Below are 15,906 nucleotides of genomic sequence, written 5' to 3' on the forward strand. Positions count from 1 at the left end.
TAATCTCAATGCCAGTGACTATCCTATAATTTAATGTCTTTGGGCCATCTCAAGCTGCTGCTTTCTCAGTTGTTTCTCAGACATAATTACCACCTTCTTTTCCTTTGAGATGCCAATTATCGTACGGCTTTGCCCGTCTCTAGAAAGGTTTCTACGTATCGCAGCACTGTTAGAGGAAGAGTATTCATGCGAGAGATGGATGTGTTAGGTTGAAATACTGCGAGTGGTGTATTTTTTTTACTGTTTAACGCACCTAATTATTTCTCAGATACTTCTGTGATGCTGTAATTTATATTATTTAGGTTCCTTGCCATACGTGCTACCGGAACGGCCAAAGGTCTCCCGGGAGAAAAGACCAGTCTACCAGATCCTGACCATTCCCTTCGGGGGCCTGATGAGTCATGTCATCGTACTCCAGCCCTCTAATGCACCATGGCACAAATGGTGGCATTGAGTAGTGAACGGTTGGCACCATATTCACTCCATCCCCCATTTACAGTCCACCAACCGGGCTGTCAGAGGTATATGGGTTCTGAACTTCCAACTGTAACTGAAAAATATAAAAGGACAGAAGGAAACTGCACCCGCTGGCAGTAGTAGATATGAACATGAGCCCCCAGCTACTCCAAACCATTGCAAAATACTAAATATATATCGTTCCACAATGCACAGTTGCCTAACATCCCTGCAGTCTCCGAGAATCAACCAGTACTCCCCCATCATTCACCGACCTGGATCCTGTGCGGGGCTCCTTTGTGTGTTTCCTGGTCTCTGTATATGGCTAAATATCTGCCTTTCTTGTGTCATCCAAGCAATGCAATAATAATAACCCATGTACAGTGACACTACTGGTGCTGACCTGTCATCCTTAGGCTCAGTTATGTGGGGGTGGACAGGTTTACACTTCAGTTTGTCCACATATTCACATTACATTGACCATAAATAATTTGATTTGGTGCTGGACCACCAACCTGAGGCACCCCTGCAAGTGTCCCAAGACACCCCAGGGTGCCACGGCACCCAGTTTGGGTACCACCGCGTTAGCCATTCATAACAGCAAGAAAGAGAGGTGTCCAGGTGAAACTGTTTATCTCAGAGCCTCCGACATGACCCCTTCCACCAGGTACAAAATGCTCTGGTGCTGGACTTCACACTTGATCTATGATTGCAGTCACCAGTGTTAAACTAGTTAATTGAGGAGTTATGTTAAAACACAGGTGAGGGCAATCATAGATCAAGTTGGAAGCCCAGGACCAGAGCATTTTGTAACTGGTGAAAGGGGTCATGTTGGAGGGTCTGTTATCTGCAAACTGAAGCATTTTAAGTTGAAAGTTTCAAGATAGCTTAAGTTTCCACGTTGGGTATTGCATCCGACAGAGACCTACAGAGTAGCCACGAAAGCTTGCAAATTAAAACTGCTCAGTTAGCCAACGTTGTCTGGGCCTCCCGAACATTGTACTTTTTCTTTATCCCTCAAAAGCAAATCACTACAAGAGAGGCTCGGGCAGACCATTAAAGTTACCAGTGGATCTGCTTGTGGCCTTGGAGCCCAAATGGGCTTTTTTTTCTTTTTGCATGCCTGACACAAAACTGATCCATATTTTACCTGGAGACCTTTTAACTTTTCCAAAAGCATCACCATATTGTATGTTATGTTGTACTTAGATTATTAAATGTCTGCTCTCTTCTATATTAATTTTGACTCAGCCAATGCTAAGGTTCCTGGAAGACATATCAGGGAAGATCTGTCTTTGCATGAAATGGGTGTTTTGGGGCGAGAATGGGCGTCAATGAGTTCACACGGAAACAATGTTTTGTGGGAGTGTTGTGGGCCCTGGGGCTAGAAGTCTGCGTTAGTCCTGTGTACAGAGTAGAGAAACCTGTCTTCAGACAGATCTCTTGCACCCAGCGTGGGGCAGGTACACGTGGCGATACTAGAGATGGGTGCTGACCCCCGTGTTCTGGTTTTAGATCTGGAATCATCTTCGTATTTTGGTTTTTGTCTTGCAAAACCACCTACAAGTGTTTTGGTTTTGGATCTGGGTTTTTTTTTTTTTTTTAAATTGATAAAAAAGTTTTTATAAAAGTTCCAAAAAAACGCCCCCAAAAAAATAATCGGATTTAAAAAAAATTCGAACTGCAAAAAAAAGAAAAAAGATCAGAACCGAGACTCGAATCTGTCCGGATCTCTTCAGGAGATAAGAACTGCGACTCCGATCTGTCCGCCCATCTCTAGCCAATACTAATGACGACTGTGGACGGAACAAAAGTGGGCGGAGCGGTTTCCCGCTTGAAGCCGCAGGGATCCTGGCGTTGCCCCTACGGAAACTGCCTTTTGGATAAGGGAGTAAGTTAGGCTTCCGCCGCATCACGTTAACACAGCCACTTTGAGTCCGATTCAGGATCCAGCCCCTTAATGGCCACAGGAACTTCTGATGTTGCTTTACTGAAGAGATAGCGTATTACATAACGTGGTGATTCGGGGTCTGTGGTTGGTGCTTCAACACACATGTCGTGGTTCGTTTCATAATCAGATTGGCTGCTCAATGAGGCCAGACGCCAGATACTCACCAACAGTTAGACTGACCAGGACTTGCCCATTCCCACAGTAGGCTAATCGGAGATCTTCTTGGAACTTTGGCAACCACAGGGGTTAAAGTGGGTGATGTTGTCACATTGAATGAAACCAACTGGCTTACGTCCAAGACAGCCATTCCCTTTTTACGATGTGCCTTGTAACCATTTATTGATATTGGCGTTACAGTCACTATTGTACAGCATAAAGCAAACACGTCGTTTCTAGTGCCAACTTTATAACTTTAATATTCAACTGCCTATGTCTCAGTTCCATGACAACAACAAAATGAGAGCCTAGTAATCAACGAAAATAAATCATCTTTTATTAATGATCTTGTAATTATTAGTGAATTTAAACTCAATCAGCCATTGACTTATAAGACATATCTTTTTTTTTATTATTATTTATTTATTTTAATTGGCTTAATTAGATCTGATTTTCATTGCAAATATTCTTGGAAGTTCCTTGAGCTATTCATTGTAACAATAATCCAGCACAATGACTCTGAGGTCCGTGGTTTCTTATACTGAAATCTGCAGCGCCTGCTACTGGTCGTTGGGCTAAAGTGCAACCAAGTTAGTCCTGAGAAGCCTAAATTCTTTTAAAGGTTGAGATTCTCTTTAGCAGACTGCAGATAACTCCAGAATTCAGGTTGATTCCAATTGCGTAGATGAGCACAAGTGGAGCAAATATATGTGTTTATTTAGGATGTGAAGACAGCTCCGTCATCTTTGAACATTATTCTGAAGTTGCTCAGTGGACGTCTGCATATTTTTGTGAAAGTTTTACTCGCATTCCTAAATACTAAATAAAGTGACCTGTCAGCAGCTGTGAATGTCACAACTTATTTTCTTACTGAATTCATTTATTTACACGTTGACATCATTATGGCGGAGCGCAGCCAGGATCCTCCAAGACCTGGCAATCCGGTGTATACTGCCTATATACTGAAATGTTTCTTGAACAGAATGTTCGAATAGGTTTGTAACCCTTTCGGAGTTTAACCACAGTTCCACCACCAGTACTTTCTACATCCAAACCTAAATTAAAAGCAATGTTTTCTTCTTCTTGTATTGGTGAGTAGATCAGAAGTTATGCCCGGCTAGGTTCAACTTTTGTTTAATGCTACACTGGTCGTGGATACAACGGTCCTGATTCAGTGGTGGCGGCAAAGCCAATCGCAGCTGCGATCTCTCACGGATTCGCAATTGCGAACATATGCTAATAAGCCATGCCGCGCTTTGAGATATCCACTGAAAGCTTCTCACAGCCCCCCCTCACGCACAAAATGGGAAATCGAACGCAGATCAGGCGGCCATGAGCCTTCTGAGTAAGTGTAAGCTCTCAGACATAGCGGGTCTCCAGACACACAGAGGGCTCTCTTACTGCGAGCAAGGAGGCAGTGACTACTTTATGCACGCCCAGAAAACTGTGTTTAAACGGTCAGACACCTGCGTTTTTCCAGCCCCCCCCCGTTAACTCCCCCAAACACTGACTACCTGTCACTGACTTTGTGAGTGACGTAATCACAATTCGAATGCTGCACGTGCGCAGCGCGGCTTACACATGCGCAGTGGCTACCAATCGCCCAATCTGCGTCCACATTTGAATCTGGCCCAATGTCATGATGTATAATTTCCAGTACAATGATTAGAAAGAGAATAATTAATCAGTGCTACAATGTGTTTTGCTGTCGAATTCAGTTGTAAGCTCCACCTTGGTGGACACATATGGCAAATTGGTGATTTTAATTGTTTTTTTTTTTTTTTGAACAAAAATAATAAGCTGGTCCTCTCAAGCATTAGGGTGGCCACATTTTGTCCAAAGCTCCTGGTTTCCTTTCAACAGGGTGAGGTGGATCGGTCCCTGTTTTTGGATGGTTTTGGTTTATCTCACAGTTCTTTGCAGGTGTGTTTTGGTCCATACCATCCTGGTCTTCAGGGGCGTTTTCACCTGCATTTGAGTTGCTCTGATTCCTGTTGATGAAACCCAACTTCTGCAAAGCCTCCTGCCTAGCGGACTTTTGGTTATTGGGCACCTGGGGTAACAGGTTAGAAGCCTCGGATAATTCTGGTCCCTTGGAAGGATCCTCAAAAGTTGAATTGCCTTGCTGCCGGATAAAGCGAGCTCTTAGCTGCTGGACGTTGACACCTGATCTCATTATGGTATCAAACTTCCTCAGGTGGCTCGGATGAGAGCTGGTGGACTTTTGGCCCGTGTCCGGAGTGACGGTGATGGATAACCCTGGGCAGTCTTCGGAGAAAGACTTTATGATCTTCATCTTCGATGAAGTTGGATCGTGCTCTGTTTTGTCCGATACCCTGACACTTTCACTCAAACTCCTCAGTTTTTTATCAATTTCTTGGAGGCCTTCTCTTGGGTTTCTGAAATGTTCACCGGTATCTGAAGAGGGTTAAGAGAAACTTGGTTCATTTCAAGTCTTATGTACAAAATATTAGCGTTCATCAGTCTGGTGCACAGTAGAAAAAGAAAGAATATGCCTGATTTCCAGTATGGCTTAGACCAGAGGTTTCCAAACTCGATCCTCAAGGTACCCTAACGGTCCCGGTTTTAAGGATAACCATGCTTGGGCACAGGTGACCTAATTAGTACCTCAGTCTTTTGATTTAATCATCTGCGCTCAACCATGGATATCCTTAAAACCTGGACCATTAAGGAGCATTGAGGACCAAGTTTAGGAACCTCTGGCTCAGACCTTCTACAAATTAGGTAACTCAAAAGCACCTTTCTGGCTGTTCACCACATGACAGATACAGTCACAATATCTATTATCCTAGTAATCTGCTGAAAAATTTTCTTCCATGCCCTAAAAGGCAGCATGTTCAATAATGTTAGTGCACCTCACTGGGCACTGAGGGCCTGATTCAGAGCCGCTCACTCTAAATCAGGGCGTGTTTTTTTTTTTCCAGCACGCTCGCAAACCTGTGGGTGTCCACCCACAGCTTGTGCGAGCGGCCTGGAGTCTGTCGCGATTATCGCGACCATCGGGCTTGCGACGAGACTCTCTGATAGAGTCTCGGCTCCCGCAAGCCCGAGTGGACTTCCTGCTTTAACAGAGCAGGAAGTCCACTACTGACATCAGTAGTGATGTCAGTAGGACCGCCCAGAAACGCCAGGCGTTCCTAAGGGAACGCCTGCGTTTGTGCAGCCACTACCCCCTTCCCGCCTACAAAATGGGGCGAGCTGTCACTCACCATCGACAGCCGCCCCATCTTGTAGCGAGACCCGTAGCGAAGGAGCTGCCGTCGCTGGATGGGTCTTGCGCATGTGCACGCTGGAGGTGGCGCATGTGCAGTGGGGGACCATCTGTGCGCTTGCGAGCGGGTCTGAATCAGGCCCTGAGACCACTGAGATCTCAATGATAATGGCCATTCTAATGCACACACATGCACTGAACGACATTTTTAGGGGTGTATTTTGCATCCCATTCCCCTAAGCACTCCATCTTATTAGTGGGAGATTTATCAAACTTTCTAAAGAGGACATAGGGGGGTGTTGCCCATAGCAACCAATCAGCTTATAGCTATCATTTATCTAGTACATTTTATGAGAGTTAGAATCTGATTGGATGATGTGGCGTACTTACTGACATTCTCCGGGAGAGGGCTGGCAGGTCGGTGCAGCGGCTGGTGTGGGGGCCGGCTGAAGTGGGCGCTGCTGGCACAATCGCATCATCGCGACCACACCCCCTACTTTATAATGCCGATATTACCGTGATTCAGCGCAAATCACGCACACCCCCGGACCGACCACTTTTCGTGGGAGGGGAGGCACAGGGGGGTCGGCGGCCATTCCAGGAGACTTGCCTAATCTTGCAGGGGGGTTGGGAGCAGCACCCGATTTTCGTGGGAGTCCCGGGAGAGTGGGCAAGTATGTAATGTGGCCAACTCATCCACTTGTCCTTTGTAGAAGGTTTAATAAATCTCCCCCTTACAAAGCCGCTTTTCCATAGCACTGTCCCCCGGGATTCCCACGGTTAGCATGATACAGCCGTTTTAAAGTGCTTTCAGGCAGCCGGGGGATCAGTACAAGTGTATGGAATGGCTGGTGACAGCTGCCTGCAGGAGGTGTAGCCCAGGATTGCGATCATGACAAGCCGGCCAGCTGTCCAGGGCCCAGAGTATGGGGGGGGGGGGAGGGAGCAAAGATATAAAGAGCCCAGCACAGTTCCCTACATTCATCATTTTAGAGGCCACATGCAGTCCGGAGCCTCCGTAACTTACAGTGCAATTTTGTGGCCTCTTCTGCCTCAATAAAAGTCACTTTCTCAGAGCACACATAATGTACATCGTTTCTACGTAGCTGTTTTCCAGCTGAAACCGCGGCTGCACATTAGAAAGAAAATAAAAGTAGAAAAATGATCCTGTCTGAGGAGAACGAATGCAAAAATCGCAGGAAAAATGACCGAAGGAATAAAGAGAGACTTTTATGCCTCCTAAATGCAGACTTTAAGCAGAAATAGGGGTATAAAATAGCATATAAAAATGTACAGTCATTCTGTGAGGTATACTTATTATACCTGAATGCCTCTCCTTCTGGTTGCAGCCCTGTTGTGATCAGAATGGGATGAGGATTGGATCAGGGCACAGGTTCTCAAACTCGGTCCTTCAGGACCCCAAACAGTGCATGTTTTCCAGATCTCCTCACAGAATCGCAAGTGAAATTATTTTCTCCACCTGTGGATCTTTTAAAACGTGTCAATGAGTAATGACAACACCTGTGCACCTGCCAGGAGACCTGGAAAATGTGAACTGTGTGGGGTCCAGAGCAGGGCCGCCAAGAGGGGGGCGTGGCCTAATCTCAGGAGGCGTGGCCACGCCCCCTTGCCGAAAAAATAAATAAATAAAAAAAATTTGCTGCGCCGCAAAGCGGCGCTGCGTGCCGGGGAGGGGGGCGCTCTGAACCCCCTCAGCCCGGCGCAAAGCCAGGGGGGGCACGATCAGTGTGATCGCTCCCCCGCACAGGCATAGGAGACTGCTCTGGCTGCTGCTCAGCAGCCACGAGCAGTCTCCAACTGCAGCTCAGCACACGCTGTGTGCTGGGCTGCTGTGAGGGAGGGGTGGGGCAGCATCGGACTCGGGCCCCTGCCGGGCCCCTCAGGAAGCCCGGGCCCGGGTAATCTGTACCCGCTCCTCCCCCCTCTCGGCGCCCCTGGTCCTGAGGACCGAGTTTGAGAACCACTGGATTAGGGCACAGATTCTCAAACTCGGTCCTCAGGACCCCAAACAGTGCATGTTTTCCAAGTCTCCTCACAAGTAAAATAATTACATCCACCTGTGGATCTCTTACAACGAGTCAGTGAGTAATGAATACACCTGTGCACCTGCTGGGTGACCTGGAAAACGTGACCTGTGTGGGGTCCTGAGGACCGAGTTTGAGAACCTCTGGGATAGAGTGATGTGTATATATAAATTGGGGCGTCCAAACGTAAGGAGCACGCTAAGGGTCTCATTCAGCGCTCTACGTAGATTCCCGATAATCGGGAATCTGCCTGTGCGCAGGACCCATTCTGCGCATGATTGCACGTAGAGCGACAGAATACTGTCAGTGATTGACACTGCTGCCGTTTGGGGGTGGCGGAAGGGCGGCAAAGGCTTTCCCAAAACTGAGGCGTGTCACCGCCATTGAGGGGGGGTAGGGAAGAGGCCAGGATCTCCGTCGGCTGACAGAGATTTCCTGGCCTCTCTCCCAAAACTGCGATGGCCGGTCTGCGTGACCTCATGACCTAAGGGTCACTCAGCCGGCCAGGGATCTCGCTGTTGATCCTGCTGCATAACCATAATGGCAAGGACGGAATTGCAGAGCTGCCTGCCTGCAGCTTTGCAATTCCGCCCACTACTAAATCACCCCCTATATCTGCTCTCCAAAAGTGGTCAACACGCTTTTCATTTTTCTCCCCAGGGGAATATATTCTATATGAGCAACAAACCTGAACGGTAATTATGGAATCAGTGTGATTTACCGCCGGCCACAGCGGCAGCCCGGTAGAGGTGAAAATCCCACACGTTCTTTCTGGTAAGTATTGCTAACCTAATTCCCTACCCTAACCCTCCTTTAGGGGGTGCCTAACCCTAACCCCCCTAAGTGCCTAAACCTAACCCCCCCTTCCCCGCAGCCTAACCCTAAGTTTCCCGGGGGGGGTGCCTAACTCTAACCCCCCCTTCCCCTAGCCTAACCCTCCCGGGGGAGTGCCTAACCCTAAGTCCCCCCGGGAGCCCCTAACCTAACCCTCCCCCCCCGCGGCTATCCGCGCCCGGCACCCGGCTTACATTCGATTGGTATGCTGGATGTCAGGCTCTCGGCTTAGGTCTAATGACAGGCGTCGGGATTTTGATGCCTGTCATTAGTACCTTGCCGGGATAAGACAGTCGGGAAGCCGGCGGTCGGGATTTCGTCCATCGACTTCCCGACTGCTTCCCATAATTATGTGTGGTAATCCTACAACACAGCAGACAAAGGGATGGTTGACAGGGAGGGGTATATTTACTAAGGTGCGGGTTTTTAGAAGTGGTTTTGTTGCCCATAGCAACCAATCAGATTCTAGCTATTACCTTCTAGAAGGTGCTAGATAAATGTTAAGTAGAATCTGATTGGTTGCTATGGGCAACAAAACCACTTCTAAAAACCCGCACCTTAGTAAATATACCCCGGAATCTCTTAATTACCTCCCAGGGCCCAAACAATAATCTTTCAATGGCATTTCCCCATGATGAGACTAATAGGGATACCTCCTCAAAGCTATTGGTCATCAACTATATCAAAGTAGAAGATTGTAATGGCATTGTTCAATATATATATATTTATATTTTACATATATTTATATTTTTAAATATTTTATATCCGGGTTGTAGTATTTAATAGTAATGTCCGTATACTTTTAAAAAAATTTTTTTTTAAATTGCTGAGTATAGTGGTTTTTTTTGGAGATTGCATCATGGCTTCTGTCCTTGATTAACAAATAAAGTACAGTATTGTGTTGTATTGTGTGGCTGTATAGTACGTTATGCAGCTGCTGCTCAGGCAGAGGGAAGAATAGAAAAACGCCTGACTAGAGCGTTGGGTTAATTACCCTCTGCCCTAAAAATATTCCACAGGAGTATTCAAATTGTCATTAATACCTGTAGCATCTGCTGCCTGGAGATGATCGTGTCATGTTACAGGAGAACAAACTGAAGCAACTGCTTGTATTTATATATGAACATATACAAAAATAGAAAATGGACCGGCACTCCGCTGGAACAAGCAACTTGCTCCGGTGCCTCCAGAGGAGATGGAATTAAACAGAACATATATATATATATTTATATATATATATATATATATATTAGGGGTGTGCACCGGCCACTTTTCGTGTTTTGTGTTTTGGTTTTGGATCTGGATCTTTCTTCGTGTTTTGGATCTGGATTGGTTTTGCCAAAACCACCCTTCCGTGTTTTGGGTTCTGGGTTTTGTGTTTTGGATCTGTATTTTTTTTTTAAAAAGCATAAAAACAGCTAAAATCACAGAATTTGTTGGTTTCTCTGCTCCTATGCTATTATTAACCTCAATAACCTTAATTTCCACTCATTTCCAGTCTATTCTGAACACCTCACACCTCACAATAGTGTTTTCATGTCCAAAAGGTTGCACCGAGGTAGCTGGATGACTATGCTAAGCGACACGAGTGGGCGGCACAAACACGTGACCCATCTAGGAGTGACACTGCAGTGGCAGACAGGATGGCAGTTAGAAAAACTAGGCCCCAAACTGTACATAATGCAAAGAAAAAAAAGAAGTGCAAGATGGAATTGTCCTTGGGCCCTCCCACCCACCCTTATGTTGTATAAACAGGACATGCACACTTTAACAAATCAATCATTTCAGCGCCAGGGTCTGCCACACAACTGTGGCTGAAATGATTGGTTCGTTTGGGCCCCCACAAAACAAGCTGGAAATTAATGTGTCCCTGCACAAACTGGCTCTACGGAGGCAAGATGTCATCCTCATCCTCCTCATCCACCGATTCCTCACCCTCTTCAGTGTGTACATCCTCATCCTCACAAAGTATTAACTCGTCCCCACTTGAATCCACCACCACAGGTCCCTCTGTACCTTCTGGAGGCTGGTCTCCCTGGAAGAGCTGATAATTCATTTTGATGAACATCATCTTCTCCACATTCTGTGGAAGCAACCTCCTACGCCTTTCGCTGACAAGGTTCCCGGCTGCACTAAACACTCTTTCGGAGTACACACTGGAGGGGGGGCAACTCAGGTAAAATAGAGCCAGCTTGTACAGGGGCCTCCAAATTGCCTCTTTTTCCTGCCAGTACAGGTATGGACTGTCTGACATGCCTACTTGGATGCTGTCACCGATGTAATCCTCCACCATTCTGTCAATGGTGACAGTATCATATGCAGTGACAGTAGACATGTCAGAAATTGTTGCCAGGTCCTTCAGTCCAGACCAGATGTCCAAACTTGGTCCTGCCTGCCCTGCATCACCGCCAGCGGGTTGCTTAGGATACCTAAGTTTTTTCCTGGCAGCCCCAGTTGCGGGAGAAAATGAAGAAGGAGCCGTTGACGTGTCACGTTCCGCTTCAGCTGACAGTGTGTTCACCAGCAGGTCTTTGCACCTCTGCAGGCTTGTGTCGGCCGGAAAGAGAGACACCACATAGGCTTTAAACCTAGGATCAAGCACGGTGGCCAAAATGTAGTGGTCTGATTTCAACAGATTGACCACCCTGGAATCCTGGCAAAGCGAATGAAGGGCTTCATCCACAAGTCCCACATGCCGAGCGGAATCGCTCCGTCTTAGCTCCTCCTTCACTTTCTCCAGCTGCTTCTGCAAAAGCCTGATGAGGGGAATGACCTGACTCAAGCTGGCTGTGTCTGAACTGACTTCACGTGTGGCAAGTTCGAAGGGCTGGAGAACCTTGCACAACACGGAAATCATTCTCCACTGCGCTTGAGTCAGGTGCATACCCCCTCCTTTGCCTATGTCATAGGTGGATGTATAGGCTTGTATGGCCTTTTGCTGCTCCTCCATCCTCTGAAGCATATAGAGGGTTGAGTTCCACCGCGTCACAACCTCTTGCTTCAGGTGATGGCGGGGCAGGTTCAAGAGTGTTTGCTGGCGCTCCAGTCTTCGGCACGCAGTCGCTGAATGGCGAAAGTGGCCAGAAATTTTTCGGGCCACCCAAAGCGTCTCCTGCACGCCCCTGTCGCTTTTCAGAAAATTCTGCACCACCAAGTTTATTGTGTGAGCAAAACATGGGACGTGCTGGAATTTGCCCAGATGTAATGCCCGCACAATATTGGTGGCGTTGTCAGATATCACAAATCCCCAGGAGAGTCTAAGTGGGGTAAGCCACTGGGCGATGATTTCCCTCAGTTTCTCTAAGAGGTTGTCGGCGGTGTGCCTCTTACTGAAACCGGTGATACACAGCGTAGCCTGCCTTGTAACGAGCTGGCGTTTCTGAGATGCTGCTACTGGTGACGCTGCTGCTGTTGCTGCGTAAGGTGATACATCTACCCAGTGGGCTGTCACAGTCATATAGTCCTTAGTCTGCCCTGTTCCACTTGTCCACATGTCCGTGGTTAAGTGGACATTGTGTACAACGGCATTTTTCAGGACACTGAGGACACTTTTTCTGACGTTTCTGTACAGTCTCGGTATCGCCTGCCTAGTGAAGTGGAATCTAGACGGGATTTGGAACCGGGGACACACTACCTCCATCAATTGTCTAAATCCCACTGCACTAATGGCGGATACCGGACGCACGTCTAACACCAACATAGCAGTCAAGGCCTCAGTTATACGTTTTGCTTCAGGATGACTGCTGTCGTACTTCATCCTCCTCGCTAAGGACTGTTGGAGGGTCAATTGTTTAGTAAAAGTAGTGGTGTTCCTACTTCCTCTCTGGGATGATGAACGACTCCCAGCAGCAGCAGCAACAGCAGCAGCGGCAGCAGTAGGCGTAGCAATGCAGGATCCTCCAGAGGAATCCCGGATAGGAGAGTCAGTCATGCCAGTGACATGGCCTGCAGGACTACTTCCGATCCTGACTAAGGAGGAAATTGACGAGGAGGGAGTTGATGGTGTGGTTTGCAGGCGCTTGGATACAACAGGACAACGGGATTTAGGTGTCCCTGGACTGCTTACGGTCTTAGCCAAAGTTTCTGAACTTGACAGTAACTTTTTATGAACGCGCTGCAGGTGCCGTATAAGGGAGGATGTTCCTAGGTGGTTGACGTCCCTACCCCTACTTATTTCACCTTTACATATGGTACATATGGCAAGACAGTTGTTGTCCGGATTTGGATAGAAATATTGCCAGACCAAAGAGGTGGAATGTTTGGTCTTCTGCCCAGGCATGACCGTGATGGGCTTTTTCATCCCACGGACAACAACTGTCTCCCCCGGAGCCTGATTTAAACAAACCACATCACCATCAGAATCCTCCTCGCCAACTTCCTCCTCAGCGCCAGCTACACCAGTATCCTCATCCTGTTGTACTTCAACAGTGACATCTTCAATTTGCATATCAGCAAGTGGACTGTGGGTGCTCCTTTCAGCACTTGCAGGGGGCGTGCAAATGGTGGAAAGAGCCACCTCTTCCCGTCCAGTGCTGGGAAGGTCAGGCATCGCAACCACCACCACACTTGGACTCTCCTTGGGGATTTGTGATATCTTCTTAGAAAGCACAGTTCTTCGCTGTGCTTTTGCCAGCTTAACTCTTTTGATTTTTTTAGTGGGAGGAGGGCTTCCATCGTCATGTGAAGCTGAACCACTAGTCATGAACATACTAGGGATCGACCTTAGCCGTTCCTTGCCACTCCGTGTCGTAAATGGCATATTGGCAAGTTTACGTTTCTCTTCAGCTGATTTAAATGTCTTTTTCAAGGTCATTTTCCTGAACTTTGCCATTTGGGATTGTATGTGCCCTCTACTATGACATTGGGCATCGGCCTTGGCAGACGACGTTGATGGCATGTTATCGTCTATGTCATGACTAGTGGCAGCAGCTTCAGCACTAGGAGGAAGTGGTTCTTGATCTTTCTCTATTTTATTTTTATCGGAGAAAGTTTGGTCCTCCATTTATGTTATATCGATTTGATATATACGTGCGGCTAAACACAGAAAATAATTTTTTTTTTGGTTTGGACTGGAGTGTACTTTGTGGGTTACAGCACCCTTTAACGGTCAAGCCAGCCGGCCCTTTACTTATGACACAGGCGCACTCTTGGCACTACTTTGTTGATGCACGTGCGGCTACTGCGCACACAATTCACAAACACAGAAAATAATTTTTTTTTGGTTTGGACTGGAGTGTACTTTCGGGGGTTACAGCACCCTTAACGGTCAAGCCAGCCGGCCCTTTACTTATGACACAGGCGCACGCTTGGCACTACTTTGTTGATGCACGTGCGGCTACTGCGCACACAATTCACAAACACAGAAAATAATTTTTTTTTGGTTTGGACTGGAGTGTACTTTCGGGGGTTACAGCACCCTTTAACGGTCAAGCCAGCCGGCCCTTTACTTATGACACAGGCGCACGCTTGGCACTACTTTGTTGATGCACGTGCGGCTACTGCGCACACAATTCACAAACACAGAAAATAATTTTTTTTTGGTTTGGACTGGAGTGTACTTTCGGGGGTTACAGCACCCTTTAACGGTCAAGCCAGCCGGCCCTTTACTTATGACACGGGCGCACGCTTGGCACTACTTTGTTGATGCACGTGCGGCTACTGCGCACACAATTCACAAACACAGAAAATAATTTTTTTTTGGTTTGGACTGGAGTGTACTTTCGGGGGTTACAGCACCCTTTAACGGTCAAGCCAGCCGGCCCTTTACTTATGACACAGGCGCACGCTTGGCACTACTTTGTTGATGCACGTGCGGCTACTGCGCACACAATTCACAAACACAGAAAATAATTTTTTTTTGGTTTGGACTGGAGTGTACTTTCGGGGGTTACAGCACCCTTTAACGGTCAAGCCAGCCGGCCCTTTACTTATGACACAGGCGCACGCTTGGCACTACTTTGTTGATGCACGTGCGGCTACTGCGCACACAATTCACAAACACAGAAAATAATTTTTTTTTGGTTTGGACTGGAGTGTACTTTCGGGGGTTACAGCACCCTTTAACGGTCAAGCCAGCCGGCCCTTTACTTATGACACAGGCGCACGCTTGGCACTACTTTGTTGATGCACGTGCGGCTACTGCGCACACAATTCACAAACACAGAAAATAATTTTTTTTTTGGTTTGGACTGGAGTGTACTTTGGGGGTTACAGCACCCTTTAATGGTCAAGCCAGCCGGCCCTTTACTTATGACACAGGCGCACGCTTGGCACTACTTTGTTGATGCACGTGCGGCTACTGCGCACACAATTCACAAACACAGAAAATAATTTTTTTTTTGGTTTGGACTGGAGTGTACTTTGGGGGTTACAGCACCCTTTAATGGTCAAGCCAGCCGGCCCTTTACTTATGACACAGGCGCACGCTTGGCACTACTTTGTTGATGCACGTGCGGCTACTGCGCACACAATTCACAAACACAGAAAATAATTTTTTTTTTGGTTTGGACTGGAGTGTACTTTCGGGGGTTACAGCACCCTTAACGGTCAAGCCAGCCGGCCCTTTACTTATGACACAGGCGCACGCTTGGCACTACTTTGTTGATGCACGTGCGGCTACTGCGCACACAATTCACAAACACAGAAAATAATTTTTTTTTGGTTTGGACTGGAGTGTACTTTCGGGGGTTACAGCACCCTTTAACGGTCCAGCCAGCCGGCCCTTTATTTATGACACAGGCGCACGCTTGGCACTACTTTGTTGATGCACGTGCGGCTACTGCGCACACAATTCACAAACACAGAAAATAATTTTTTTTTTGGTTTGGACTGGAGTGTACTTTCGGGGGTTACAGCACCCTTAACGGTCAAGCCAGCCGGCCCTTTACTTATGACACAGGTGCACGCTTGGCACTACTTTGTTGATGCACGTGCGGCTACTGCGCACACAATTCACAAACACAGAAAATAATTTTTTTTTTGGTTTGGACTGGAGTGTACTTTCGGGGGTTACAGCACCCTTAACGGTCAAGCCAGCCGGCCCTTTACTTATGACACAGGCGCACGCTTGGCACTACTTTGTTGATGCACGTGCGGCTACTGCGCACACAATTCACAAACACAGAAAATAATTTTTTTTTTGGTTTGGACTGGAGTGTACTTTCGGGGGTTACAGCACCCTTAACAGTCAAGCCAGCCGGCCCTTTACTTATGACACAGGCGCACGCTTGGCA

General features: G+C 47.3%; 1 protein-coding gene across 2 annotated transcripts in view; it reads right to left on the minus strand.

Annotated features, from left to right (window-relative positions):
• Positions 1-2,837: 2,837 nt before the first annotated feature.
• The window catches only part of LOC148523438 (uncharacterized), a 70,656-nt gene continuing 57,587 nt past the window's right edge, over positions 2,838-15,906 (minus strand). For both annotated transcript variants that reach the window (XM_088473233.1, XM_088473232.1), the window contains exon 4: positions 2,838-4,981. In XM_088473233.1, coding sequence (XP_088329359.1) covers positions 4,380-4,981 — 602 coding nt within the window. In that variant the 3' untranslated portion in view covers positions 2,838-4,379. The remainder of the gene's footprint in view (positions 4,982-15,906) is intronic.

The sequence above is a fragment of the Taudactylus pleione genome, unplaced genomic scaffold (genome assembly GCF_031769625.1).
Source record: "Taudactylus pleione unplaced genomic scaffold, aTauple2 ptg000133l, whole genome shotgun sequence".
Classification (NCBI taxonomy): domain Eukaryota; kingdom Metazoa; phylum Chordata; class Amphibia; order Anura; family Myobatrachidae; genus Taudactylus; species Taudactylus pleione.